The 27,842-nt window shown below is 42.4% G+C and overlaps 2 protein-coding genes across 9 annotated transcripts in view; one reads left to right on the top strand and one right to left on the bottom strand.

Annotated features, from left to right (window-relative positions):
* The first annotated feature begins 265 nt into the window (after positions 1–265).
* TMEM243 (transmembrane protein 243) lies at positions 266–26,699 on the top strand. Of its 3 annotated transcripts, none has more exons than XM_037836561.1 (5): positions 266–464; positions 1,398–1,455; positions 23,541–23,591; positions 24,614–24,718; positions 26,071–26,699. In XM_037836561.1, the coding sequence occupies exons 1-5, from the start codon at positions 457–459 to the stop codon at positions 26,191–26,193; spliced, it is 345 nt and encodes a 114-aa protein (XP_037692489.1). In that variant the 5' UTR covers positions 266–456; the 3' UTR covers positions 26,194–26,699. The 3 variants fall into 3 exon arrangements, with proteins under 3 accessions (XP_037692489.1, XP_037692488.1, XP_037692487.1); XM_037836560.1 differs by lacking the exon at positions 266–464 and adding an exon at positions 471–1,282; XM_037836559.1 differs by lacking the exon at positions 266–464 and having other exon boundaries at positions 473–1,455.
* DMTF1 (cyclin D binding myb like transcription factor 1) overlaps positions 26,528–27,842 on the bottom strand; it is a 42,491-nt gene continuing 41,176 nt past the window's right edge. For all 6 annotated transcript variants that reach the window (XM_037836553.1, XM_037836557.1, XM_037836556.1 and 3 more), the window contains one exon: positions 26,528–27,842. In XM_037836553.1, the coding sequence (XP_037692481.1) occupies positions 27,733–27,842 (110 nt within the window). In that variant the 3' untranslated portion in view covers positions 26,528–27,732.

Raw genomic sequence — 27,842 nt, 5'->3', positions numbered from 1 at the left:
ATGATCCTTGTCCCATTCTAGGTGCAAAGACAGTGGTGGCTAAAGGAGGCCGATTGTGCAAAGATACCTGCAGAAATGTTCTTTGTCCACGTGGATCGCTAGTTACTAACAGGCTGAAGCGTGCGGCCACTAAGATTAGCCGCGCCACTGGGAATAAACAGGCACCTCTAGAAATGAAGCTCCGCAGCCAATGCGGCGCCTCGGCCCGTGGGATTGGCGGCCTTGGTCCTGACGTGGCTTGGGCGGGTCGCGCGGGTTTGCGACAGTGGCCGCGGATCCGGGCCAGGGAATCCGGGAGGGGACCCCGAGCGCAGCGTCCACCCAGTGTGCCCGCTCTCCGCCCGCGCCAAAGGTCTCCGCCTTTCCCACGCGTCTTGCTGGCACCTCTGAGCCTCTGCACCCAGAAGCCCGCTGTACCGTGCGCGGCCCGGACTCCCAGCGTGCGGACAGCGGGGAATGCCGAGGTTTGGCCTGCGGTAGCGGGGCGGAAGCGGGGCGAGAGGGGCACGCGAGCGGGCGCGGGTACGAGGCGTTTCCCGGGGAGGCGGCCAATCTGTGCAGTGCCGAGCCGGGATTCGCTCTTCCGCTTGCTCTGCCCAGGCCGCCTCTCCTGCTGCGATTCTTGCCGTAGCGTCTGCCGAGAGTGTGGGGAGAGCTGCGGAAAGCATGGCCGGCCCTCGGGCAGATCCAACAAATGAGCGGGATCCAAGTTGCCTTACGCCGCCACTGCTTCGACCTGAACCCGCAGTGTTGCGGGATGCGCTTGCAGAGTGCTTGGCTCTGCTCAGGCAACTTCTCCCGCCACTCAGGAATTGAGGGGGTGGGGAATGGGAGAAGTCTTGGGGAGGAGCTTGTAATTAATTATTCCGTTAAAACTTTTTACATTTCTTTCTGAGCGAGAATGTGCTCACTGCAGAGAATTTGGAAAGCATGGGAAATTGTTGTATAAGAAGACAGGGAGGCGTTGAAGTAGGGAGGAGTTGAGGAGTTGGAATCACGTGTGGCCCCAGGGGCGGTGGGTAACCTATTGCTTTGCAAGTTGCAGAAGGCGGCGCTACCCCGGGGGCTGAGAGCTGAGATTTGGGGAAGTGAGAGCTGCGCGGGCGGGCGGTGCGGGTGGAGAGTCGGCCATGCGGTGTTTGTTTCCTTCCACCTCCTGCGGCAGCTGTTCACGATGAGGAGAGCGGGGCTAGGGCGGAGCGGCCTTGCCCCCCGGACCTGAGCGCTCACCCGCCGCCGGGATTTCCCCGACTTGACCTGGGTCAAAGGCTATGAGTGCTCGGTAAATAGGAGGAGTTAGGAGTCGTGGGCCAGAGACTACGGGAGGTGATGCCGGCTGGGTTTTGAGTGGCTTGGGGAGAGTGAAGAAACCCAAAAATGGAGGACTTTTCCACCAGGACCTATGGCACCAGTGGCCTGGACAACAGACCTCTGTTCGGAGAGACGTCGGCCAAGGTGAGCGGGGACGGTGGCTCCGGGTTTGTGTGTTTGTGTGTGTGTGTGTTTGCCTGCTGCCCTCCTACTCCCGCCCAGAATCCTGGCCGGCTCCTTCTGCCGCCCCTTGAAGGGACTTGAGGGAGGAGAGAGCTGGTTCTTTCCATCTGTTTTCCCTCTCAAGGTGTTTGCCTTCTGTGGGACGGCGTTGGCCAAGAGCCTTGAACGCTGGGAATGGAGGAAAGTTCAGAAAGCTCTGGGCTGTTAGTGGCTCTTCACGGGGATTGCGGAAACCCCTCTCGGAAGGAAAGGGTGATGTTTGCACAACCTCCCGCCCAGCTGGAGCGCTGACCTTGATGACGGCCTTGGAGCACTGTCTCAGGTGTGCGCCTAGGGCCTCTGTAAGAAGTCATAGAAAAGTGCTTTTGATTTGTTTGCCTACTTCTGTAAGGGTTTACTGCTGAGGCTGTGAAACAACCAAGCAATAAAAAAGGAGGCGGGGGGAGGTGTGCATTGAGGGTTTATGTGATGGTGGAGGCCAGTTCCAGGAAGCGATCAGAGGATCTCTAGGCCAAACAAGTTATAATACATCATACTAGGCTGTTAAAAGTATAGGACCTTTTTAAAAGTTTCAGTTTCATGATGTCCTGGGCCATCAATTGAAGAGAGCTCTTTTCCTGCCTGTAGCATTAACTTACTCAGTAGTCTGCGGCAAGTTTAGCCTGTTTTTTTTTTTTTCACCTAGAAAGTAGCATTGGTGATCTTTGAAACCTGACAAAGTGCTTTCAGTCTCTTAAAAAATAGGGCATATATAGAGGGCAGAGCTTCTTGGATTTCTCAGCTTCCACAGGAACCCTCTTCCAGAAAGGGTAGGGCACTCGCACTCTTGGCAGTCTTGCAGTTAGCCCTGAATTTGGAAGCTGCCATCCTGACACAAGGCTGGTATTTTAGTTTTTAAAATTCTATGTGGATTTTGCATCTTCTTCTCACACTGCCATAATAAGAAAATGTTTTAAAATTGATCTCCAGGAACTTTAACCTTGTTTATCTTGTGGCTTTGCATAACCCCAGCCCACAGTCCACCTCATTGGAGAAGCAGAGGTCTAGTCCAGAAGATTCTCCTATTTCTGCAAACAGAGGTGTGTGTGTGTGTGTATGTGTGTATCTATCTCTCTCTATATATTAGTCCCAGGGGATCTGAGGACCCCATTCAGGTGAAGGAAATCTGTAAACAAATGTGATTTCAGTAGGATCTGTGTTATGGCAGGGGCATATGGGGCTGCGTATTGGGGCACAGAGAAAACACTGGTCACTTACTGGGGGAGCATGGGAAGACCTCAGAGGATGACTTCTTCATCCAAAGTTATTGGTAGCTTTGGACTTTCTGCTATGAATGCCTCTGCATTGGGATTCAATTGGAAGGGGATTTGGAGTCTTGAGAGTGGAGGCACTTTACTGCTAGGAGGGGTTGGTTCCAGGGCATCTGACAGACCAGTTGTCCAAGAGCTGAGAGGTTCAGCATTTTCCCACAGGCCTTGGCACACAGATTGGGTTTCTAGGTGATCCAGACTTCTGCCCTCCTTTAATACTGTAGCCCTTGTGTTGCAGAGGTACCTGACTTTGGTAATTGTCTTGTTTACTTATGTAGACATTTAGAAATATTGATGTTTTCTGAATAGCTTGGGCCAAAATGCCCCATGATTTTTAAGTTCCCTGTTGCTTATGATCCATTTGGAGAACTTTACTATTCTGAGAACTTTACTATTCCAAGTGTATCTGTGTTTATTACATTCTTGTTTAGTCCAAGATTGTATAGCTCTGGAGTTTTATAGGCAACTTTAGGGTATTATCATAGTAGATTCGGCTATTCAGAAAAAAAAAAAAGTGAAGAATAATATCTAATTCTCACCTGGTCCAAGAATGGGAGAAAATGTTGTGTTTCTTATAAATTGAGGGGCCAGATTTGGAGGGGGAGAGGCATACTAATTACTGGTCTTTGAACGTAAATAAAGATTTTATTTGAGGGCCCGAGGTAGGCCAGGCACAGGAATTGGGGTCTCAGTAATGAAAAGATGAAGACACATTACAGAAGAGCCAGTTGCATAGAGGAGGAGGGGATGCCTGGGACACTGAGAAACCCTTGGCTGGCCCTGTGTGCATGTGTTCTCCTTTGCTTTCTTTCTGGTGTCAGGAAACTGGACACAATAGACTCTTTGCAGTGAAAATTTAATACTGGTGAACCGCCATCTCGGAGGAGAAAATCTAGAAGGGGGGAAGAAGCACTTCCTGACAAACTTTCTGAGTTTTTAGTAATCTCATTTGCTTCATAACAACTAGCAAAACAGTATATTAATATCTCAGTTTTAGGTCTAGAAAGGAATCGAACTTTAGCTCCAAGCACTAACTTCAAAACAACGTCAGTTGAGGCCCAAAGAGCTACCATGAATGAATGTCAGGAGAGTCTGGAGGGAAGTTTGTGCTTAGCATCATGCTTGGCATTCAGCTTTACCTTGGTTGATAATTGAATTTCTTTATAAGGGGGATGTTGTTATTCCTGTTTTACAACTTCAGGAAGCTGAAGCTCAAAGAGGGTTACTTGCTCAGTCACACACAGTGTTTTGCCAACTCTCTTTCCTGAGTTGAGTAGCATAAAAATAGTAACTTAATAGTGCAGTTTGGGCCACAGTGAGTCTAAAAGCACACTAGATAGTCATTTATGTACTGTCCTTTCCAGGAATTAGCAGGTGACCTAGTTTGCCCAAAGTCAGTAAGTGAGCAAAAGACACTGGAATCTGTACTGTAAAACAATAAATGTGCCACTGAGAGAGCCTTCGACAGCTTCCTCATGGGCAGTGCCTGAAGGAGCATCTATTTTCACCTGCACCAGGTGCACGTGCTGATTTCAGTTACCAGAACTTTGAATTTATTCAATCTTTAACATGATATTTAGAAATAATTATTTCATTAATGTCATACCTTTCATCCAGGTAGAGCCATGGAATGAAAGGCAAAGTGAAGCAGTTCTCTCTTACTACAATAAATATTGATAGTATGGTAGACAAAAAGGAAAGGTGTTCACCTTTTGTAAGAAATGTATTTCTCATTCCTTGATACCTTTGAGATTACATATTGCTTGGTGAGCTGTTTTAGGGAGAATGTTGGTCCTGGTCAGATTGTCCAGAGGCTTTTTTTCATCTCTTCTCATCCATGCCCCAATTCTGTGATGTGGTACATCTCTTTCAGGTGAATAACAAATGTGGTACTGAGGCTAAGAATAATAAGGTATAGCTTAGTACTTACTAAAGGAGCATTATCCAGTAGAAATATAATGTGAGCCACATATGTAATTTAAAGGTTTCTAATAGCCATTTTAAATAAATAAAAACAGGTGAAATTAAGTTTAATAATGTATTTTGTTTAACCTTATATATCCAAAATACTATTATTTCAACTGTAATCAGTGTAAAAATTGATGCTTTTACATTCATTTCATATTAAGTCTTCAAAATTTAGTGTGTATTTTACACTTAACATCCATCTCAGTTCAACTAGCCACATTTCAAAATGGCTAGTGTTGCTGTATTGGACAGCACAGTTCTAAAGCACAGGCCCATGAGTCAGTAGTTATACAGGTTCTATAGTTGTGGTTGTGGAACATTTTTCTTTATCATAGGATTTCTCAGAACTTTTAATACGTTGATTTTCATTGTGAGTCTATTTGGAGAGGGTGGGCAGGTAGTACTTCCTGAACAAATCTGGTAGTGGAATGCCCCTCTCCTCCAAAGGAGCATTCATAAGTTTTTGCAGAGCACTCTGGGAAACGTTGCTGTAGGACTCTCTTTCCCCTGCCCTGAGTGTGAGCTAGAATATGGAGGTACACTTCCCAAACCCGCTTGAAAGTTTGTCTTAGGGCCACACACTGTCTGGGTGGTCCTTTTAGCTGTCTACATAAGGGAGGGTCGTTTAAGAGATCCTCAGGGCTCCTGAGTGAATTTTGAGTTGGTCACTGGCCACAGATCATCTGACTTCAGTTTCAGCCAGGGAAAGGAGAGTCTGGTCCTCTCAGTGGAGAAAGCAAACCTATACTGTCTCCAGTGCAAACAGGAAGAGGAGCAGTGCTCTGCTTTGCGGAACATAGGTGTAACTGGTTTCTGAACCAGCCTACCCTATTGATTTGCACTGATCATAAATAAGTGATTCTTCCCCTAAGAAGGGTAGAGAAAATCCCTGTCCCTTTATTCCTTCCTGGACACGATATAAGAAAAATGAGTTACTTTGGGGGAGGCACATACACTGAACTCCAGCAGATAAAGTGAGGTTATCTGTATAGGCGACGAGTTAGCGGGCCCCGAGGCTCAGGTCTTCTATTCCCACAGCAGAATTTCCATGTAGCAGAACATTCTGCTTGTAGCCTCCTGTTCTCCACACCCACCCCCCACCCCCCCAAAGCAAGCGAGCAAACAAAAACGTTGAAAAACGAGGTCTCTTCATGATCTTCATGATCAAGCAACTCAGCTGGGAGCATTTGGCCTCAGCAAACGAGAGTGTAAGATTGTGGAGTGCTACTTCATGCTTTTTTGGGGCTTTTCCTGCTTAATTAAGAACAAAGCTGTGGTGAAGATTTCAGTCTGCACCCACCTGCTGCCTGGAGCTGCAAAGGCTGTTCTCCAAGGAGTGCAGGCTTCTAGCGTCTCTCTTGATAGAGCTTCTAGGTGGTCCTCTGAGCACAGCTCTCCCACTCCCTCAAAGGAAAGCTGGTCACCCAAGGGACTGGAAACAGTTGCCCTCGCCTCACCCAGCTGGCCGGGCCAGTTTGCGTTGCCATTTCTTGTGCTGGAGAAGCAGTTTAGCATACCTAAACTCCATGACTTTTTTCTTTCCTATTATAGTAAGTTTTCTCTCCCCCACCCCCAGGACTGGTGGATTTGGAATCTCTCTGGCTGGCTCGGGCGTTTGTATTTTTAGAAAGCCTCGGGTTGGGGGATGCTCTGGGAGCTTTGGTCTTATGGCACTCTCTGCATGCCCAGCCCAGGCAACACCTCTCCACCGACCCCTTTCCTTTCACTGCCTCCCTGCCCTTTGCAGATGCTGTTCTCTGTTTTGAAGTGCTCTCTCTTCTCCAGAAATCTGAGTCCTACTCAGTTTACCTTTTTCTTTTCAATGCATCTTGTACCCATGCTTTCCCCTTGCGAGCCCTGGCTGTCAGAGAAGCCCCCTTGGCACTTACAGGTTCCTTGTGCTGTGAGGGATTTGTATAGGTCTTGCCTCCCCAACTAGGTTACAAGCTGCTGAGGGTAGGAGCCAACTTCCTCATTTCTGTAGACTTTTTAGCAGCTGAGCATAGTGCCTTACCCAGTTCTTGATTTTTATATGTATTGAGTTTTAAGTAAAGTGGGAATTTAGCATCCCCCAAAGTAACCTGAATTCTTGGGACATAGTAAACCCATAGGAGAAGGCAGGGCTTGGTGTTCAGAAATCTGGAATGCTGGATATCAAAACAGCAAGTAGTGCTTCAGGCTGTCATGTAAGTAAAGTCATCACTCTCTATACCTGTGAGTTACAGCAAAGAAGCCAGTAGTAAATGGATAATATAATGTATAAGACAACTTAAACTGAGGTCTGGCCTCCCAGAAGCTGATAGTCTGCCTGATTTCCTCTCTGTAAAGAGTGGTTTTTGCAGGTTTGTGGTGATAGTCTGGGTACACTGAATTGAATCATTTTTTTGTGTGTTCATTTTACATGCCAGGTACAGGGATAGTGACCGTATTTTCTGAGCTGCCATAAGGGCATGTGGGTTGATAAACTGGAGTCTTTCTATGGGAGTGATGGAGTGTATTTGAAATTAGGGCTGTCCTAAAAAAATGGCCATATGATCACCCAGGACATGGGGTCAAGCCCAGTTCTCACTCAGCTCTGAGGAGCCTAATCTCTCGTTGGTAAGACTCCCCAATAGACATGGTAGAAATAATGCTAATATCATATTAGCTACCATTTACCAGCCCTCTGCTAAACATCAAGTACTCTGTTCTAGGGGCTTTACATGTATTGCCTCCTAATCCTTATAGCAATCCACAGGATGGACCCATTGTACAAATATGAAAATTAAGGCTTAAAAGTTAAGTGACTTACCCAAGGCTCCAAGACAGGCATATGGCAGGGGAATGAATACATCTAGGTCAGGTCTGTGGGGCTCCTGGACTCAGTCTTTGCAGTACACCTCCCATTCTGAAGCTTGGAGCACATAAAGTCATGGCCCTTTCTGTGGGTCCCAACTGCTGCCTCTCCCAACATGCATAGTGATTTGTTTTCTATTTTTATTGTGATCTGGTATCCACAAATGGTGTTTTAATTAAAAAGCATATTTCAGGCACCAGTATCTGTGAGGAGAATTGGGTAGGATGGGTGTGCAAAAATATTCACAGCTGAAAGATACTTCAAAATGTGAATCTGTGAAATAAAGGAAAAAAATTAAAATGCCTATACATTTACTTTTTCTAGAGAGAAATGAGGGGAATTTTGATGTTCAGCTCGACATGTAGAGAGAGTGTGTTTGAGAGAGTTCAGAGTGGGGAGTGGGGAAGCGTGGGCGGGCCTGCATTCCCATAAATCCTGTCACGAATCCTCTGCTCTTGGCACTGATTCAAAGTCCGGTGTTCCTTTGGTAAGCCTCAGAACAGTTGTGCCTGCGGTCAGAGTTCACTGAGCCCTAGAGTTAGCCAGTGAGGGGACGCTTTCCCAGTGGTTGTCTCTGGTAACAACGTGGAGGGGAAATCCTGCCTAGGCAAAGCCATGTAGCCCTGGGGGAACCAAATTAAATCCACAGGCAAGGTCAGAGGTTTCTTGCTACAGCTGGGTCTACACCTTCTCCCACCTTTCACATCCTCTTGATGTGTTTATTCTTAAAGCACCGTTCCTTAGGCTTCTGCCTGGACCAGTTCCAGAGCTTTTGTGACCAATTTTCCACTTGAGATTTGGAAGAAGAGAAGGAAAGCTATTTCTGAGAATCAGGCTTTTATTTGTGGTATTGAACCCTTAACTTTGATTGAGAAATGCAGAACTTGGAAGTAGAATTGTAGGTTGTGATGCAATGTCTGAATTGCTCAGTCCAGGAAAACATTCGTGTTCTTTGGGCGTTGAATACCTGCAGAATGTACTGACTTCTCTCAGAAGTGAAGGTTATCACTGTCTTCAATGAGCTTAAAAACTTGTGAGATAGGGAGAGTAAGTACTGAATATAAAATGGGAATGGGCTCTGATGGGTATTGAATCATGTCTACCACAAAAGGCATGTTCAAGTCCCAACCCCTGGGTTCTGTGGGTGTGAACCCATTTGTAAATAGACGTTTGAAGATGCTGTTAGTTAAGGTGCACCCAAGTTGAATGAGGGTGGTCCTTAATTCAATGTGGCTGAAGTCCTTATAAGCAAAGGAATTGGAGCTGCCTGGGGAGCAGGCCAAAGCTGGAAGTCAACAGAACCCGGAAGAGAAAGGAGAAGACACCACCATACCAATGACCAAAGATTGCTGGCCCAGCCAGAAGATGACCAACCCTGGGAAGAAGCAGGTCTTCTAGCCTCTGAAACCAAGAGCCAATAAATTCCTGCTGTTAAGCCAACACATTGTGTGGTATTTCTTTTAGCAGATGGGAAATTAAGACAAGCCCTTAATAAAGTAATAAAGTCATGGGCAAAGTGCTGGGGCGTATGGAGGGAGGAAGTAATTCTGCTGGGGGCATCAGGTCAGATGACGTTTGAGTCTTGGAACTTGACACAAAGAATAAGATTTTTGACAGGGGAGGAGGAGGTGACAGGGAGTCCCAAGCAGGGATTCCAGCTTGAGTAAAAGCTATGGTAGCAGCAAAGTACAGGAAATGGTGAGTGAACTATGAGTTCCATTGTGCCTAGACACTAGAACCTGAGATGAACAGTGAGAAGAAAGGCTGGGCCTGATACAGAGCCAGAATGCAATGCTAAGGGATTTGGATTTTCTCCTGTAGGCTGTGGGTGTTGAATGTACAGGCATGTATTTGTTCATTCAGTTACTGATCAAGTGCATACTGCATGCTAGAAAATGTGCTAAGTGCTAGAAATACTACTGTGAATTAGAGAGAGAGCATATCTTTTCTCATGGAGCCTACATACTGCAGGAAAGATAGAAAGGCATTAAACAAATCCTTTTTCCTCTCTCTCCCACTACTAAGCTTCAGTCACCCTGGCCTTTTTGTTCTTCCAATTCACTAAGCAAATTTCTGCCTCAGGGCCTTTGTAACTTCCTGCACTCACTTGGTAGGAACACCCTTTTCCTAGATACTTACATGTCTCATTTCCTTTTTTAAATAATGGCTCCTACTCAAATGTCTCATCCTCAGAGAGAATTTCTTGTCCTCACTTTTTAAAATAGCTCCACCCCACCCGCAGTCTCTGCCTGACCATTCTTCATCCACCTTATTTTTCTTTCTAACACTTAGCATGTGGAAAGAGTGGAGAATGAATGCTTAAGATCAGGTGGCAAGTTGGAAGGATGATGGGCTCTTCTGATGTTGGGCGACTTGGCCCAAAGATAGACTCCATGAGGGAGTGTGACCATACAGGTGAGAAAGGAAATAACTACCAGGCTCAGCAAAGGAGGTCACTTTTGTCCTCTTTGGGCTAGAGCTAGGGGTGAGAAGGGCATATTCCTCTTCTCGGTATCTTTTTGTGTGCGAGGATGTACTGGTGGTAAAGGTTTTGAGGGTGGGATTGGGGTCCTGAGGAGAGATGGAAGTTTTGAACCACTTTCTGGGTAGAGACAGGCAGTCAACCCCAAACAAAAAGCTATGGAAGTATAATGACAGCCCAGCTGAGGACAGAAAGCACAAATCTGTAGGAAACCCAGAGAGTTTATTCTATCAGCTAATACTGAGCATCTAAAACGTACTAGGCAGTATGCTTGGCAGAGAGATACATGGCCAGGGCCACCACTTATCCATACGGAAGCTCATTTGAACAATCAGAGGAAGGTATTTCCACTCTGGGTAGTGGTGGCTCCCACAGGCACATGCCTTGGCTTTGAATTAGAAAAAGATGCTCCTTCCTCTGGGCAGATACAGCCTTGTGCCAGGGTACACAGTTTGGAGAGTGCAGCATTGGGCTGGGTTTCAGCCATCGTGGTGCTCCAGAACAAGACTGTGAAGAGGAATGACATGGCCCCTACTTCCCAGACCTTACAGCGTGAGTTAACTGTTGTCAATAGTTAGGATAGTTCAACCAGTTCACAGTAAGGCTTAGCCTCAGAGTATAGAAGGGGTTGATGGGGCTGGGTTTTCATAGCATCCACCGGAGAGTCTTTGGTGCATTGCTGAAACTGCTGACCATGTGGTCAGAGATCGGTGGGGAGGTCTTCTGTCAGAGCTTTGGTGCCACAGGTTGGCAATGTTCCAGTCAATAGATGTGCGTGAAAACCAGACTCAGGGGCAGTGAGGGGAGAGGGAAAGGGTGGAAGAATGAAAAGGCTTTGGCAAAGCAGGTGCTGAAGTAATTGAGGTATCTGAGAAGAGGAAGGGAGAGGTTGGCATGAGACTGCCCAGGGCATAAATTTTACTGAAATTGTGGTCTCAAAACTGGCCCTGGCCACAATATGCCATGCCCTTACCAAAAGTCCCCAAATATCTACGTCCCTACCTGAGATTCTATAAAAGATTCACTCAGTAAGTTTTATCTCTCAGAAACTTAAATCCACCAGAGTGTTCCTATGCCAGACAAGTCCTAAAACCCAGAGGCAACAGCCTCTTTAAGAACAACAATCAGATGCAGCCCCCTTCCCCATATTGTCGACGCCCCCTTTCAATATGAATAAATTAGGGTGCTCACTGCATAGACACCCCTGAATATAGAGAAAGATTAAGTGAGAGGAAGGGGTAGCAACAAGCAAGATAAGATTTAACAAAGATCTATGAATACTGAAACTTTATATATGTATATATTTAGACACTAGGGTGTTGGAATAACTGGAAGGAGGTAAATGACATGGTGGAACTGTACCCTATAATATCTTTTGAAATTTGCTCTATAGCTGCTCATTGAATTGTGCTTTGAAAGTCCCTTTCTGTATATACCCTATATTTCATAATAAGGAAAGAACTGAGACTGTGGAACTGTAACCCATAACAGTTTTTTAAATTACCTATGTAACTGCTTGTTGAGCTGTACATCGAAAGTTAACACCTTTCTGTACATACATTTTACAATAATGAAAATAGCTGAAGTTGTGGAACTGTGACCCATGACATTCTTTGAAATTTGCTCTCTAACTACTTGTTACATTGTACTTTGAAAGTTATCACTGTTTTGTGTATGTTATAGTTCACAATAAAAAATGCATTAAAAAAAAAAAAAAAAAAACTGGCCCAGGGAAGCTCCCTCCCTGCCCTGGCTAAGTATGTAGGAGGCACAGGTTCTATTAGAACATGAAGAGACAGTGGAGGGAAAGCCAGGCTATGGGACAACTCCCCGAATAGTCCAGTTTGCTTACATGAATCGGGTTTCAGGGAGTGGGATGGCTGGTAGAGGGCTGGTGTGGGTCCGTACAGCTCATTGTGATACTGTCTGAGAAGGAAATTTCATGAAGTCACCAGAAAGTTAGAACTAACACCAAAAACGGAGTTCTCAGTCTACCACAACCCCTTCGCCACTTTCTCACTCCAGAGTGTGGAAGGGAACATCCTAGTGGCCTTGCCCATCCAGGGTTTTACTTTTCTGCAAGGAGCTTTCTCTGTTTTGCTTTGTTCCTTCCTGGGAGTGCTAAGGAGCACTGCTGCAGGATGAACTTCTCAGCTGGAGTTGCTGCAATACCCCTACAATCTGAAATTGGTACTTGATCCTGCCCTAGCAGAAAATGAGCTCAATGATCTTGTAACTGGGCTTGTTCTTAAGCTAAGACAACCTGGACCCTGGAGATTTCCTGTGGGCTTATGATTGCTATTTCCTTGGATTCAGTGGATCCTGGTTTGGAAGACACTGTTTGGGTGTTGGTCCTTTGTGGCTAGCAAAAATGTAACTTCTTGGGCTTCAAGACCAGGCCATAACTTCTGCTGTGCTAGTTCATGTCCATCCTGCAGCAGAGAGGCCACACAGTTCTGACTGGAAGCTGAACATTTTGACAGGTCAGTCCCCAGGTGACTGATGAGAGTAGCCCCGATTGGTGAGAGACATTCTTAGGAAAATGTTATTGCCACTACTGCTTTGTGATTGTTTCATTTAGCTAACACTTAAACAGTGTTGATGCTGTGGCATGCTCTGGGGAAGGAGAACAAATAGGCTGCCTTCCCCACCCTCAAGTAGTTGCCACTCTTAGTGTAGGAGACAGGCAATGTGTTTTATTGTGATGAAATAAGTGTAAAGCCTGGACATGTGATCTGGGAGCCCTGAGATAGGAACAACTAACCTCTTTAGGGGACATACCTGGGGATGGTGTCCCAAACAGATTTACCGTGTAGGTGATGTTTGAGTTGAAACCTGAAGGATGAGTAGGCAGACTGGGAGGGGCATTCCAGCTGTCCCACATGATGAATGTTCTGCCCCACATCTCACGCAACTTATTGGGACTTATGGCTTGACATTGTGCCTTTAGCTTTTCTTCTGCATCAATATAAGAAATGACTAAGTATGAAATATCTGCATTTTCTGTGTTCTGATAGACCCATGCAACAGATTCTTTTTAGAGCCAGGAAAAGTTTGTCTCTTCTAACCATCCAGTGTGTTTACTTTTATTAGTGAGAACTTTTAAACCTCATTGTATTTCCCTTTCAGCTGCCAGAATCATAGTATTAAAATTTGAGCTTACGTCAGAAAAGCTTTCTTTAGTCTACTTTTTGGAGTGAGTTATTTTACTCCTTTGTATCTCCCAAGCTCCTTTAGAAATTTTGCCTTTGTCTTTTTATTGTAGCTTAAATGGGTTTGGGTTTTACTATAGTAGCACAAGCCCATCAAATTCATTTGGTAAGTAGGCAAAGCATAAATTGCTGTGGGAATGGAAGATGGAACACAGTATCACTTGTTCCAAACTGTACATTCCAAAATTTCCAGGGAACTGAGGACAAATGCCTACCTTTGGTTATTTGGAATATTACTGTCAATTTCCTCCTAGAAACGTCCTCACCACCTGAGCATTTGGAATGAGTTTGGGGTTCTCTCTTGCATTGACACACTTGCTAATAACTGACCACATGAGCCTGGGGGCTTACCTGCTTTTTGATCACTGGGGGAAAAGGCCTTCCAGCTGGCGTAAGTGCAGTCTGAAGCTCATGACTAGGGGTACCTGATATCATTTAGCCCAGTCCTTATTTGTGAGACTTAGATGGGTTAAGAGATCCTTTAGAGGTCACACTGCTGGCCAGTGGTGGAAGTGAAATTAGAACCTTGGTCTCCTGAGTCTAACTTCAGGGTCTATATATTTATAGTCTCAGGATCCTTAGATCTTTGAACTGCTCATTAGACTGGTATTTTGCAAAAAGCTTTGGATAGCATACCTCTGCTGTTTGGGCAAATCGTTCATTCTCATTGAATCTAGTTATCCATTGGTGAGATGGAGATAACGTATTCCTTACATGCTTCATGGGTACCTTCTACCATTCTGGGTCCAAACCGTCTGCATGTATGTCCATCCATTTGAAAGGAAGATGTGACTCCTTTGGGGTAAGGCTAATTTTTTTCACTTGTACATTGCATGCCAGTTCCTTTACCCTAACAGGTCTCATGAAACTTGTTCAACTATCTTGATTTACCCTACTTCTCTTTTGTAATAGCTATGTTTTTTCTCTCCCCTTGGTCTTTGTGGAGTTCCCTCTTCATGAAGTTCCCTCTTCATGAACCACCTTTCCTTTCCTTCTTGCTCATTTGTTAGTCCTCCTTCAGGTTTTAACTTCCTCTGGTCATTTCTCCCTCACTGCCGAAGATACCTGTTCCAGTTTGCTAGAGCTGCCATTATGCAAAATACCAGAAATGGATTGGCTTTTATAAGGGGGATCTATTTGGTTACAAATTTAGAGTTCTAAGGCCACAAAAGTGTCCAAACTCAAGCATCAACAAGAGGATACCTTCACTGAAGAACGGCCAATGGTGCCTGGAACACCACTGTCATCTGGGAAGGCACATGGCTGGTGTTTGCTGTTCTTTTGCTCCTGGGTTGCATTTCAGAATGGCTTTCTCCAAAATGTCTCTGGGTTTCTCTTAGCTTAGCATCTCCAAATGTCCTTCTGTCTGCATCTCTAAGCATCTCCAAGCATCAGCAAGCATCTGGGTCTGTGTCGGCTCTTTTTAAAGGACTCCAGTAAACTAATGAAGACCCACCCTGAATGGGTGGGGCCTCACCTCCATGGAAATAATCTAATCAATAGTATCACCTACAGTTGGGTGAATCATATCTGCATGGAAACAACCTAATCCAAATATTCCACAAGATTGGATTAAAACATGGCTTTTTGGGGGTGGGGGTGGGGGTACATAAAATATCCAAACTGGCACAATACCTAACTCCCTTTCTCTTTAGTGTCTTCTTAAGCTTTGGATAGTGTAACCTTCTGGAGAGTAGAGATGGTTTTATGTATTGTTTTATTTGCATCTGGAATATCATCGATAATGTTTGTCTCTGGAAGAGCTATTCTAAAAGCCCAACTTGACTCTCTGCAGGTGAGGATCAAAGCTGATTCTGAGCCTATCCAGCTTCTTTGGGGGAGTGAAAATAAGCAACAAGTACAAGGTTTAAAGTTCTGGTAGGGAAGAACAGTTTTGGTAATATTAAAACTGGAGAGGAGACAGCTAGAAGTGGAAACAACCTGAGTTTCAGTTTTTTTCCATAAACAACAAAGTTTATATGCTGTATTCTCTTTTTTATACATACTCTAGTTCTGATTGGGAGCATATTTATCCCAACACTGCCCTTTGAAATGCTAATTAACTAGCTATTTAATTCTCTAGTATCCTTTTATCTTTGGAGCACTGGAGGCTGAGTTGGGGCGGGTGGCATGTTTCTTTGCTAAAACTCCAAAAAATAATTTCTGGGCCCAGGGAAGGGTCTTTACTCTATGATTTGAACTCATCAATATTCAAAATGAGTTAGACTCTAAACTTTAGAGCACTGCTTCTCAAATTTAAATGTGCATACAGGTCACCTAGAGATCTTGTTGAAATGCAGATTCTGATTTAGTAGGTCTGGGACAGAGCCCAAGATTCTGCATTTCTAACAAGCTCCCAGGTGATGCTGATTCTGCTGTCCACACCACACTTTGAGTAGCAACAGTTTGTAAGAGAGGGCATTAAAGGTAGGAGGTCTTCCAAAGTTAACTCTGCTGTTTCATTGGCCTGGATTCATGATTACTTTTATAGCAGAAGGTCTGAAGCCAAGGCACTGGCTTGGAGAAAGAAGAAAACACTGAGAAACACTTCTGCCAAATACTAAACAGTTTATCCTATACATATTGGGAGCTCTAGAGAGGACTCTCAGGTTTTTCAATCTAGAAGAGAAGAGACGAAAACTCGATCAAAAGTTTTATTAAAGCCTAAGAAAATGGCAACAGCCCCAAGCCAAGGGAACAATAAGGTTTATAAAGGATGGTTGGCAGAAGTTCTTTGTCCAGGGAAGGGGAGGCTGGCAGGTTTAGGTTTGCAGTCTCTGGCTACTTTTGGGAAGGGGGGTAGTTGGCAGATTTCTATTGGCTGGTTTAAGAGCAGGGGTGGGGCTTGGAAGCCAGAAAGTTTAAAATTTTAAACGTTCAGGTGTGCAGGATTCCTAAGGGCAGGGGTGGTGGCTTATGGCAGATCTACAGGGTTTCAAGGGAGGTGGGGCACGGTGAACGCTCGCAAAATTCCTAAGGGCGGGGCTAGGATGAGGGCCTAGGGCCTAAACCTAACAGGGACCACTGCATTACAACATAATGGAATAGCTATTTGTGAAGATGAGTTCGAATTCTGTTCAATGAACTAAGAAGGCAGGCAAGGAAGTATTCTTTGAAATTTAGACATTTTCATCAAAATGATAAAAACTTACATGGATAAGTTTAACAATCTGGAAAGATCACTTTGAGGAAATCTTTATTTCTGAAAAGATACACATTTATTGTAATACTTTGCTAATAAGGCCTTTTGTCTGCCCATTTGACTGACATCTATGTCTAGCATTCTAGATTGCTCTTCCATCGAAGAGTATAAATGGCACTGCTGTGGTGGGAACAGCAGGCCTGGCATCAGGTCCTTTCTTTCATTAATTGGTATGGAGACCTTGGGCAAGTTCTCAGTGTGTGTGGTGTGCTCTTGGTATAGTTACTAGCCCTCCACCATTACTTTTTTTTTTTCCTCACCCCCCCCCCCCATCCCTCACCCCCACCAGCACTTTGATCCTGTTGGGCAACTTGCTATGCTGTTTGGAAACTAGTGAATTGGTCTTGGCTACCTCTCTCCTGAATCTCCTCCCTGGCTTCTGTTGGCTGTTGTGAGGTATGCAGACCTTTATAAACTTTTGCAAATCCCTGAAGCTGATAGAGATGGGAGCAGATATTTCCGGACTTTTTTGAATAGACCAGAGGTCAGTTTAGTTGAGCCCTTTTCACAAAGCAAAACCACTGGGGCTCTCATAAACAGAATTTTGTCTACATATACATTTTATGTTAATACATAGACACAGTTATGTGGGTGGGAGTAAGTTAACAGTGATCAGTGATTTGCCCCTCAGTCTCTTAACAAATGATCCCAAGGTCAGATTCGTAAGTGCTCCTTAGGCCTCTTTTGCTGAAGAGGCGATAAGATTTGTTCTGAGTTCCCCTAAGTTTAGAAAGGGTGTGACTGGAGTTCAGTTTCCTTTGTCCTATAATCTTTGAATTCCCTTGGTCTTGGTGTGGAGAGTTGCTCTTGTCCTTGGTTAGATAAGGCACACTCAGTAGGACACTTGGCTTTCCTGTACTTTTCCCTCCCAGCTCTGCCTGCCTTTTATTTTCTTTCAAAGTTTATTTTTTTTAAACTCCGTTTTATTGAGATATAGTCACATATCATACAGTCATCCATGGTGTACATTCAACTGTTCATAGTACCATCATATAGTTGTGCATGCATCACCCCAATCTATTTTTTTTGAACATTTCCTTATTCCAGAAAAAGGAAAAACAAGAATAAAAAATAAAAGTAAAAAGAGCACCCAAATCATCCCCCCATCCCCCCCTATTTTTCGTTTAGTTTTTGTCCCCATTTTTCTACTCATCCATCCATACACTGAAGGGAGTGTGATCCACAAGGCTTTCACAATCACACTGTCACCCCTTGTAAGCTATGTTGTTATACAGTCGGCTTCAAGAGTCAGAGCCACTGGGTTGCAGTTTGATAGTTTCAGCTATTTACTTCTAGCTATTCCAGTACATTAAAACCTAAAAAGGGTTATCTATATAGTGCGTAAGAGTGCCCACCCGAGTGACCTCTCAACTCCATTGCCTGCCTGATTTTTAACTTCACTTTGGATTCTTATCCTCAAAAGCAGACAATTTGGAAATGAGGGCTCAACTGCTGCTCTGTGTTTGTTCCTGTGCCCTTCCTATCTCTAAGGTTTTGTTTATTGGCTGCTTACATTTCATATCCTGCTGTTCTCTGCCCAGATGTTACCAGAAGAATATTTCAAGACTACTAAGTAAAGACTCAGCTTTGACTTCTCAGAAATAAACCTACTTGGTATTCTCATTGGCCTTAAAATAGTTTCCTAATTAGGGACTGTGCCAGTTTGAATGTATTATGTCCCCCAAATGCCATTATCTTGGATGTAATCTTGAGGGTGCAGATGTGTCAATGTTGATTAGATTTTAATTCTTTGGGTGTTTCCATGGAGATGTGCCCCACCCAACTGTGGGTGTGACTCTGGTTGGATACTTTCCATGGAGGTGTGGCCCCGCCCATTGATCATGGGCCTTGATTAGTTTACTGGAGCACTATATAAGCTCAGACAGAAGGAGGGGGCTTCTGTCTGAGGGACACTTTCAAGCCAAGAGGGACACTTTCAAGAATACATTGCAACTGAGAGAGGAGCTTCAGCTCACAGAGACATTTTGGAGACAGACTTTGAAAGCAGACTTTTGCTCTGGAGAAGCTGAGAGAGGACAAATGCTCCAAGAGCAACTAAGAGTGACATTTTTGAGGAGCTGAAGCCTAGAGAGGAATGTCCTGGAAGAAAACCATTTTGAAAGCAGAACTCCAGAGCAGGCGCCAGCCATGTGCCTTCCCAGCTAACAAAGGTTTTCTGGATGCCATTGGCCATCCTCCAGTGAAGGTACCCGATTGTTGATGTGTTACCTTGGACACTTTGTGGCCTTGGGAATGTGGCTGTGTAACCAAATAGACCCCTTTTTTTGGAAGCCAATCCATTTCTGGTGTTTTGCATTCTGGCAGCATTAGCAAACTAGAACAGGTACTTAAATCCTTTATGTTATAGCTCTGTAAGTAAATAACTTCTACCAACCTATTTTATACTTTTGACTTTTTAGTCCTTATACCTGAAACTATATCTAATCAGTGACCTGGATTTAGGAATCTTGGGTTTCAAACAGTTGTTTCTAAGTTACTGAATGAATTAAGGCAAATAATTTCACCACAGTGAACCTACATTTGCCATAACCTAAAAAATTAAGATTGGATGAAATTAGAAGTTTTTCAGACCATTCTGTGGAGTTGGGTGGGCTGAGGCACTCAATAGGTGGGATCCCTGTCTCTTCCTTTAATCAGATTATTCAGCTTTCAGTATATTGGGTTTTTGTTATTATATAAGTTGGAAAACCACTGGAATAGATGGCTTTTGAGGTTGCTTCCAGCCTTGGCTGACTGATCCCTTCTAGCAGTAGCATCTACTTTTAGATTACATTAGACAAGGAGACCTAAGCTGAATCACACGATAGGTACAAGCTCATCACTGTGGTCTGGTTCCTAGTTTTTACCACCAAGGCTCTCATCCAGTCCATGTCAGGCCCTCTGTCCTTGAGCAGTGGAACTTACCCGCTGCTTCGCTCATACTATTCCCAGTAGTGCATTTATTATTGGTAAACCTCTCTTCCTCATCAAATTTTCGAGAGTGTAATATAAACCTTCTGCCCCTTCAAAAACCTTGCCAGTTAGTTGTCCCTCTGCCTTCCCAAAGGACCTTTGCTACTTTTGCTTTGTCTGGAGGGACAGTGTGTTGGTTCTGTTAAAATAAAAGGGCTGAATTACCAGGGATGACCTGTGGGAGTCAACATGGGAAATCTGCAAGTTTGTCAGCAAGAGGCTAATAAGACCCTTCCTGGAACTGGAGATACAAGCAGAAGGAGGTGGAGCATAGATTATCTACCCTGAAATCTTCTGTGGAAAATGGTGAAGCAGATAATGAGCATGTTCGTGAATATTATTGCCTTCATCTTAAGAGGTGGATTGGTATCAGCTTGAAAGAGATTGAGTATTGATCATGAGATAAAAATCTTAAGAGAAAGACTCCTCAAAAGAGGCACCAACTTCTCACTCAGCTCTTCAGGACAGGCCTCCAATGAAACCCTTCATTCTCACTCGGGATGTGGCCCAAGGCAAGGTGTTTGGGGCTGGTTATCCAAGTCTGGCAACCATGACAATGACTGGTATGATCAGCATTGGAAATATGGAGCATTACCAGATCAGGGAGTAGCCAAGACAACACCAGAGTTCAAAAAGGCATCTTAACAACAGGAAGATCAGGAGCCAAAGGAGGAAGACACTGATGAGAAAACTACACAGAGCCCGGGAGTGGGATGACTGGAAGGACACCCATCCTAGGGGTTATGGCAACTGATAGATCATGGGTTAATCTTCCCACAAGACAGGGCTAGAGGTGGCTCACATCTTCCCCTCCAATGAAGGCTGTACCATTCTTCCCCTCTCTGGGCTCCTGCTTCATTTGTGTACAATGAAGGTAAAGATGCTTCATCTTGCTTTGCGTTCAACAAAGTATCAAACGATTAAGTGTGTATTTGTACACTTGATGATGAGCCAACAATCTTGTTTTGGCATTATCATCCTTATCATGATGTATTTCAAATTCTTAACTGGAAAGAAAAGAGCACAGAATGGCTTGGTATAATCAATGGCTGTGAGGAGCTTGACAGAGGGAGCAGAGCAATCCTCGTGTACATTCTGAGAGTATCTGTCTGGCTCAGTCTGCCTGGTGGTGGCCTGAGGGACTCATTGTCCCAGAACTTGCCCTGTGTATAGAAGGTAGCTCATAGAGCTCTCCTACAGAACCACTGTAGGAGAATAGTCAAGTTGTGGCTGCCTGGGGCAAGGGATAGCTGGCTGTAGGACGTTCAAGGCAGTGCCCAGGACTATGAGGAAACTGTTATCTAGGGAAGAGGGGACATTTGTATTCGTGGAAACAAGGGACTTCCTAGGGCCACATGTGTATGCCCAAGATGACACATGCACAGAAAGGACCTCAGGGAGACCCCTACACTTTGGCCTGGAGCTATTCTCAAAAACTCATTACGTGGAGAAACTCCAAAGGAGAGCCCTTGCACAGGTCAATATGCAAATACTGAGAAAGGTGTATTTTTCCTTTTTTTTTTTTGCAATCTTCTTGGCATTCAAGGAAACCTGTCATAACACCAGCTGGATACAAACTTAAGGAATAGACACCTCAGAGTCTAAATTCCAGTGATGTACATTTAAATATCAACATGTCCAGGTTTCAACAGAAGGTTACAAAACATAAAGAAACAGGAGCAATGACCCAGGCAAAGATTATAGCATTAGAAACCATCAATGTGAAGGACCAGACCTGTGACATAACCAGAAAAAGACTTTTAAAAATGGTTCTAAGTATCATGAACAACGAACTAAAGGAAATCAGGAAAACAACAGATATCAGTAGAGTGATAGAAATTATGAAAAAGAAATAAACAGAGCTGAAGATCACAGTAACAGAAATTAAAAATTCCCTCTAGAGGGGTTCAACAGCAGATGGAGCTGGCAGAATAATCAGTGAAGTTAAAGATAAGACAATTGAAATCATTCAGTCTGAGGGGCAGAAGAAAGAAAGAATGAAAAATGAACAGAGCCTGGAGACACTGTGGGACACCATCAAGCACACCAATATACTCGTTGTGGAAGTCCCAGAAGGAAAAGGAAGGAGCAGAGAGAATATTCAAGGAAACAACAGCTTAAAACTTCCCAAATTTAATGAAAGACATGAATATACACATCCAAGACACTCAACAAACTCCAAACAAGATAAATCCAAATAGACCCATACAGTGACATAATCAAATTGTTGAATTCCAAACAGAATTCTGAAAGCTGCAAGAGAGAAGCAATATGTCACGTACAAGGGATCCTCAGTAAGATTCAGTGCCAGTTTCTCCTAGGAAACCATGGAGGCAGGAAGCCAGTGGGAAAAAATGTTTCAAGTACTGAAAGCAAAACATTGCCAACCAAAAATTCTGTATCTGGCAAAACTGTCTTTCAGAAGTGAGGGAAGAATTAAGACATTCCCAGATAAATTAAAGCAGAGGGAGTTTGTCACCACTTAGAGCAGCCTTACTACAAATGCTAAACGGAGTTCTGCAGGTTGAAAGGAAAGGACACTAGACAATTGACTGAAGCCACATGAAGATTTTAAAATCTCTGATAATGAAATGGGTAAATACCAGTATCATTGTATTTTTTATTTATAACTCCACTTTTTACTTCCTACAGTATCTAAAAGGCAAATGCATAAAGTGTAATGATAAATCAGTGGTTTTAGACTCATGTATAAAACATGATTTGCAAAGAGCAACATAAAGGTGGGGAAGATGGAGGGGTATAGGAACATAATGTGTGTATTCCATTGAAGTCGGTATCAAAGCAAAAAGATTGTTGTAGATTTAGGATGTTAAATTTAAGCCCCATGGTAACCTCAAAACACCAGAGAATATGCAAACTCAGGGACAAATTAGAGTATAGGTTACCAGGGACAGGGCACAAATGGAATGAGGAGATAATGCATCATTAGTGTAGGTTTTCTGTTTGGAATAAAGGGAAAGATCTAGTAATGGATGGGGTGAGGATACTGCAACATTGTGAATGTGATTAATCTCTGTAAATGGTACGCTTGGGGGAGGGTTTGGGGTGATATTTATGTTGTTAGGTTATTTCCACAGTTAAAAAAAAAAGAAAGAAAATAAAGAGATAGTGACAATTAAATGCAATACATGTACCTGAATGGGATCTAAGAATGGAGGAGAAAGGGCTCAAAAGGACATTATTGGGACAAAAGAAATACTTGGAATATAGATTGTCAGCTTCTTATCAATGTTAACTTTCTTGAATTTGATAACTGCACTTAAGGTGATTTACATAAGTGAATATCCTTGTTCACAGGAAATATACATGGAAGTATTATGTGTTTAAGGAGTGTTATGTGGGCAATCTGCCCTCAGATGTTCAGAAAATAGACAGATAAAAGACAGAATGATAAGGCAAAGGTGACAAAATCTGGGGGAGGTAGGGCATGTTGGAGTTCTCTGTATGTGGTTTGTATTATTTTTGCAACTGTCCTGTAAGTTTGAAAGTATTGCAAAATAAAAAGTTTAAAAAATAAAAGGGCTGCCTGTATTGGGCATTGCCAGGAGCAATCCCTTTCTGAAAAATGACAGGGACTTCCAAAAGACAAAATAGTTGATCACAAGGATGGGACCTTCCGAGAAAACAGAACCTTTCCAGCAAAGCTAACAGTTTGAGCAACAATTAGACACTTAGCTAGTGAAACGAGCTATCAGAAATGTGTAAGTGTATCATACTGAACATTGTACTTCTGTTCCCCATTGGGTAAGATCCTCCTTTAAGAAACTTAAATGTCAACCAATTGTTGTAACTTCCCACTTGGAAATCCTCCAAGTGCCTTTGAAAGTGGCTGTGACCAGATGGTTGTTGAGATTCTCATTCTGTCTGTTTCATGTCTCCCTCCTTGAGCAGTTTTGCAATAAACCTGCAGCTTTGATTGCATTGGGTAGCTTTTGACAGTTCCTTCTTTCATTCTAAATCACCCGAGCACCTAGTATATTGTTCTGTCTCAAAAGTGCTGTGGATCCAAATCATAGGGCTCAAAAACTCTTCTCTCTTTCAGGATCGAATCATCAATTTAGTTGTTGGAAGCTTAACGTCTTTATTGATTCTAGTAAGTATCTTTATTTTGTGCCTTCCTTGGGCTCTTAGCCCAAGTTTTAAAACTTAAATATTGTGGTTCAATAAAACGCAGATATCTAAAGAGGCCAGTAAGTAGGCATGTGAAGTGTTTTAATTATAAATTAATGCTTTTAATTTTATTACCACTTAAGCACAACTACAGTTGGCACTTGGAATAGCCAATTTGATCTCTTCTGTCCTCAAATAGCACCAAGTCAAAAAACTTGGTTTTCAGAAGACTGAGTTGGCCATGTTTGCTTGTCTTAACAAATTAGTAAAAATGTTGCAGCTTTCTTCTATCATTCACCTTCCCATTTCTGCTAAGTTTTCTTCCTAAAGAACATTCATTATTCGTTGGGCAAGTTTACAAGTTATTTGGTCAGTGTATAGCAATTTTTCATTCTGTGTGCTATCACAAATAAGAACAAAACTCTATTTGCCATAGTCTAAGAATGTTTCCATAGCACATTTTTATTAACTTTAGGAGAATTGTAATAGTTTGTTTCTGTGGCTTTTTAATAAAAAGAATGGGTATTATGATATTTCTATAGAACTAGAAAACTTACTGGAAACCCATCTTCCAGTATTTTTCATAATGTTAAGTAAGCAAAATCAGCTTTGACTATATTCATTTTTGGTAGAAGTATCCAAAATAACAAAATGGTTAGAACTTTTCCCAGTATAATCATTAATCCTGGTAAGGAAGTGTAAAGGGTTTCTCATCTTTGTTAGTGAAGAGGTTGTTTTGAGATTAGCTAGTTTTACCTGCTCTATGGCATTTTTGTTTCCTTTCATAAATGAAGGAAAGTTTAGAAAGGAAGAACTAAAAGAAATACTCAATTGAACATATATTTACAAGTATTTTATTAAATAATCTTTTATTAAATTAACATTCCAGAAGGCAAACATGGTGGTGGATGTCATTTTATGATGTGAAGCATTTTATAGTATTATACTGCCTGGAATGCAGTTTAAGTCTTGGATTTGCTCTTAATATTATTTCTTTTCATACAGGTAACGCTGATCAGTGCTTTTGTTTTCCCTCAACTACCTCCAAAACCATTGAATATATTTTTTGCTGTTTGCATCTCTTTGAGTAGTATTACTGCCTGCATACTTGTGAGTACTATTTAGCATTTATCTGGCATATCTTTGAGGGCTTAATGTTGCATGTGCTTATTAGGACAGATTCCCAGTCTTGTGATCTCTAATTTAGCCTCCCACCCACCCAAGGGTGTCAGAATTCTCAACCAGTACTAATTACAGATTTTTCCTTTTGGGATCTGGATAATTTCCTTCTTGTCTCCTAAATCCCAAAGTTAACCCTAAAGGGAACTGTTCAGTTGACAGCTAAAATAAAAAGAAAAAAATTGAAGACTAGGTAACTAAAGATTTGATACAATTTAAATTTCATCAGCCTCTTTCAAGAACTATATACAAGGCCCTACCGGTAGGCTTTGGGAAATGCTAATAATGCTCTTAAGGGAAGACAGAGAGCGCACTCTTTATTTCTAATCATTATAAAATTAGTTTATTTGTCCCTGTGCTTATCTCCCCAAATGGAGGTAATTAACAAACACCAAAATCTCCTGGGAAGCCTAAAACTGCACGTTGTATCCTTGTCACAAGAATGTTCAATTTTACTACACAGAGGTCTTTGTTTGGTAAAGAAACAGATGGCGGGGGATCCTCACTTGGGTATTTGCCAAATTCAACCATTCATTAGTTGGTAGTTTTTCTTTTCCCTTGAGGAGAGGCCGAAAGAATAAAAGCAGTAAACTCTTAAAACCAGTTGTTTTGACCCACATAGAAATCAGGCTTAACATTATAATAGTAATTTGCTTATCTGAATTAAAAGAAATGATCTAATTCACTGATCTGCTATACTCTTATGACCTGAGAGAAGAACTGGCCCATTCCATTTTGGGAGCCTTTACAGCAAAGAGGACAGAAACTTCTCCTACCCCACCCCCCATTCCTCATGTGACTAACAATGAGCTAGTTTAAACCAAATACATGCATTATATAAGCCAAATTTTGTATTGGCTATCCGAATCAATTTTATCAATTTAAGAATTGTCCCACTTTTCATTACCTGGGAGATGTACCTTTTGAATTATTTGAAGTCATATATTCCAAAGGCTAACATTCCTGGAGGCCTGCCAAATGATTAGTAGGCAGTTAATTTTACAGGTTTGAACACAGAACACAGTAAACTGAGAAAGCAGAAATAAGTATAATCATGGATGTAGAAACTCGATTGGTACTATTTGGATTATAAAGAGTAAGAATTAAATTCTGGCAGCATAAATCTGAAGAATGTAGATTAATAAGACCATCTCATTTAGGGGGAAAAAGTAGATACTGATTGAACTGGTCACAGCAGAAAAAGAATTAGTTGCATTTAAAATTTTAATATTAGAGCAAGTGACTAATTCTTTAAAACTTTTGTTTAATTCTTCTTCTTTTAGATCTACTGGTATCGACAAGGAGACTTAGAACCGAAATTTAGAAATCTAATTTACTATATCTTATTTTCTATCATCATGTTATGTATATGTGCAAACTTGTACTTCCATGATGTGGGAAAGTGAGGCTGCCAAGGAGAAACACTTACCAGGACTCTTCAAAGCTATATATTAGGACTGTGAAGAAGAGCTGGAAAAGGTATGCTGGAGAATCTCCTGCAGGAGTCTGACACATGATTTTCATGTTAATAGTAAATCTAAATTCCCTCTTGCAGGGGAGACCTAGCATAGATCACTATGCTTTTGTCTTTAAGGAGCTGATATTGATGTTGCACTTCAACATTCCAACTCAACTCTTAAAGCTCAAACAGCACAAATAATTTTCACTTTTAAAAATTAAAAATTTTTTATAATATAATTGCATGGCGAAGAAGCTATGTAACAAACAAAATCTTGCATCCTAAGACAAATATTCTTTTATTTCTGTTAAACTGAATATACAATTATTGTTCCCTATACAACCAACTTTTACTTATAACTACAACTTAATTTCACATTAACAAAACACAGTGAAAAGACAACTTTGATTGTGAAGGTCTAATTACAAGAATAAATAAAATAATTTATACAAGGTTTTTTGTGACTTTTCTGTAGGGGGCTAGTTTTGGCTAAACCTTTTCTAGCATAGGAATGACTCTTGATTTGTTTCCTTCCTTTTCAGAAGCTAATTTTGTTTCTATATTGCCAGTAAGGGAGAAGATACATTGTACCCCAACCAGCTAATGCATTAAACGAATGGCAAACCCTCAGCTATTTTCTGGGTAATTTATATAGCAAAATACATAATAAACGGTCATGGTATCAACGGGTAGGCAACATTACCATCTTCTCCATTTAGTTTAATTTTACTTCAAAGTGCTATACCTTTGGAAACTGATGACAGTGGTTTCTGAGGGGGTGAAAATTCTGTTTACTTAGCTTCTGGTGGGTTTTGTTACTACCCACATCCATACTCCCTTTAAAAGTAATAAAAAACCTGTAGTGAATTTTTTTTAAAACCTTTTAATGCTTTCCTCTTTACCCTGCCTAAATGAGCTCCCACTGCCAGCAATGGGTAAACCAAAGTAACAGCCACACAATCACCTCCCCAGGTTTCTGTATTTGTATGCTGGTCAAGTCTCAAGCTAATGATACCTAACCTGTTTGAAAAAGGCAACTCGATAAGCTCTAGATCATGTTGATGTGATGTCTCTGAAATATAACAAGGCAGGCCTACTTGAGACTGGTTAGAGAGGCATACCTGATCTTCAGAGACGAATACTACTGCTTTAAAATCAGAATATTTCAGCTTTGGTGATTTTAAACTTTTCCCAGTAGCTGAAGTCAAGGCAATTCCCTACTGATAATTAACCCTAAACATAGCCACAGAGCTCTAACCCCATACTCCATTCAAATACACACTGTCAAAAACCTGGGCCTCAGATGATATATTTAAAGGAGGTAAAATGTCATAGCAGCAACAGTGTGCATGGCTTTAGCAGTGTAGCTATTTAAATGCCAGAGGAATTTTCAATTAAGCCTCTCGGGGTTGCTCCTGTGTCTTTGGAGGTGTTGCAATGAACAATATGAATTCTTTGTTTGAACTACCCTGTTTCAAACAATTACCTAATGACAGTTTACCAAATCCTCAACATCCTTTGAGTCTTCAGAAACAGGACTGCCCAAAGATGATCCGATGATATGTGATTCTTCTCGATGATGCTGGAGTATGGGAT

The sequence above is a fragment of the Choloepus didactylus genome, chromosome 5 (genome assembly GCF_015220235.1).
Source record: "Choloepus didactylus isolate mChoDid1 chromosome 5, mChoDid1.pri, whole genome shotgun sequence".
NCBI classification, from domain to species: domain Eukaryota; kingdom Metazoa; phylum Chordata; class Mammalia; order Pilosa; family Megalonychidae; genus Choloepus; species Choloepus didactylus.
Note: the sequence above shows the minus strand (reverse complement) of the source record. Positions and strands in the feature narration are given on the sequence as shown.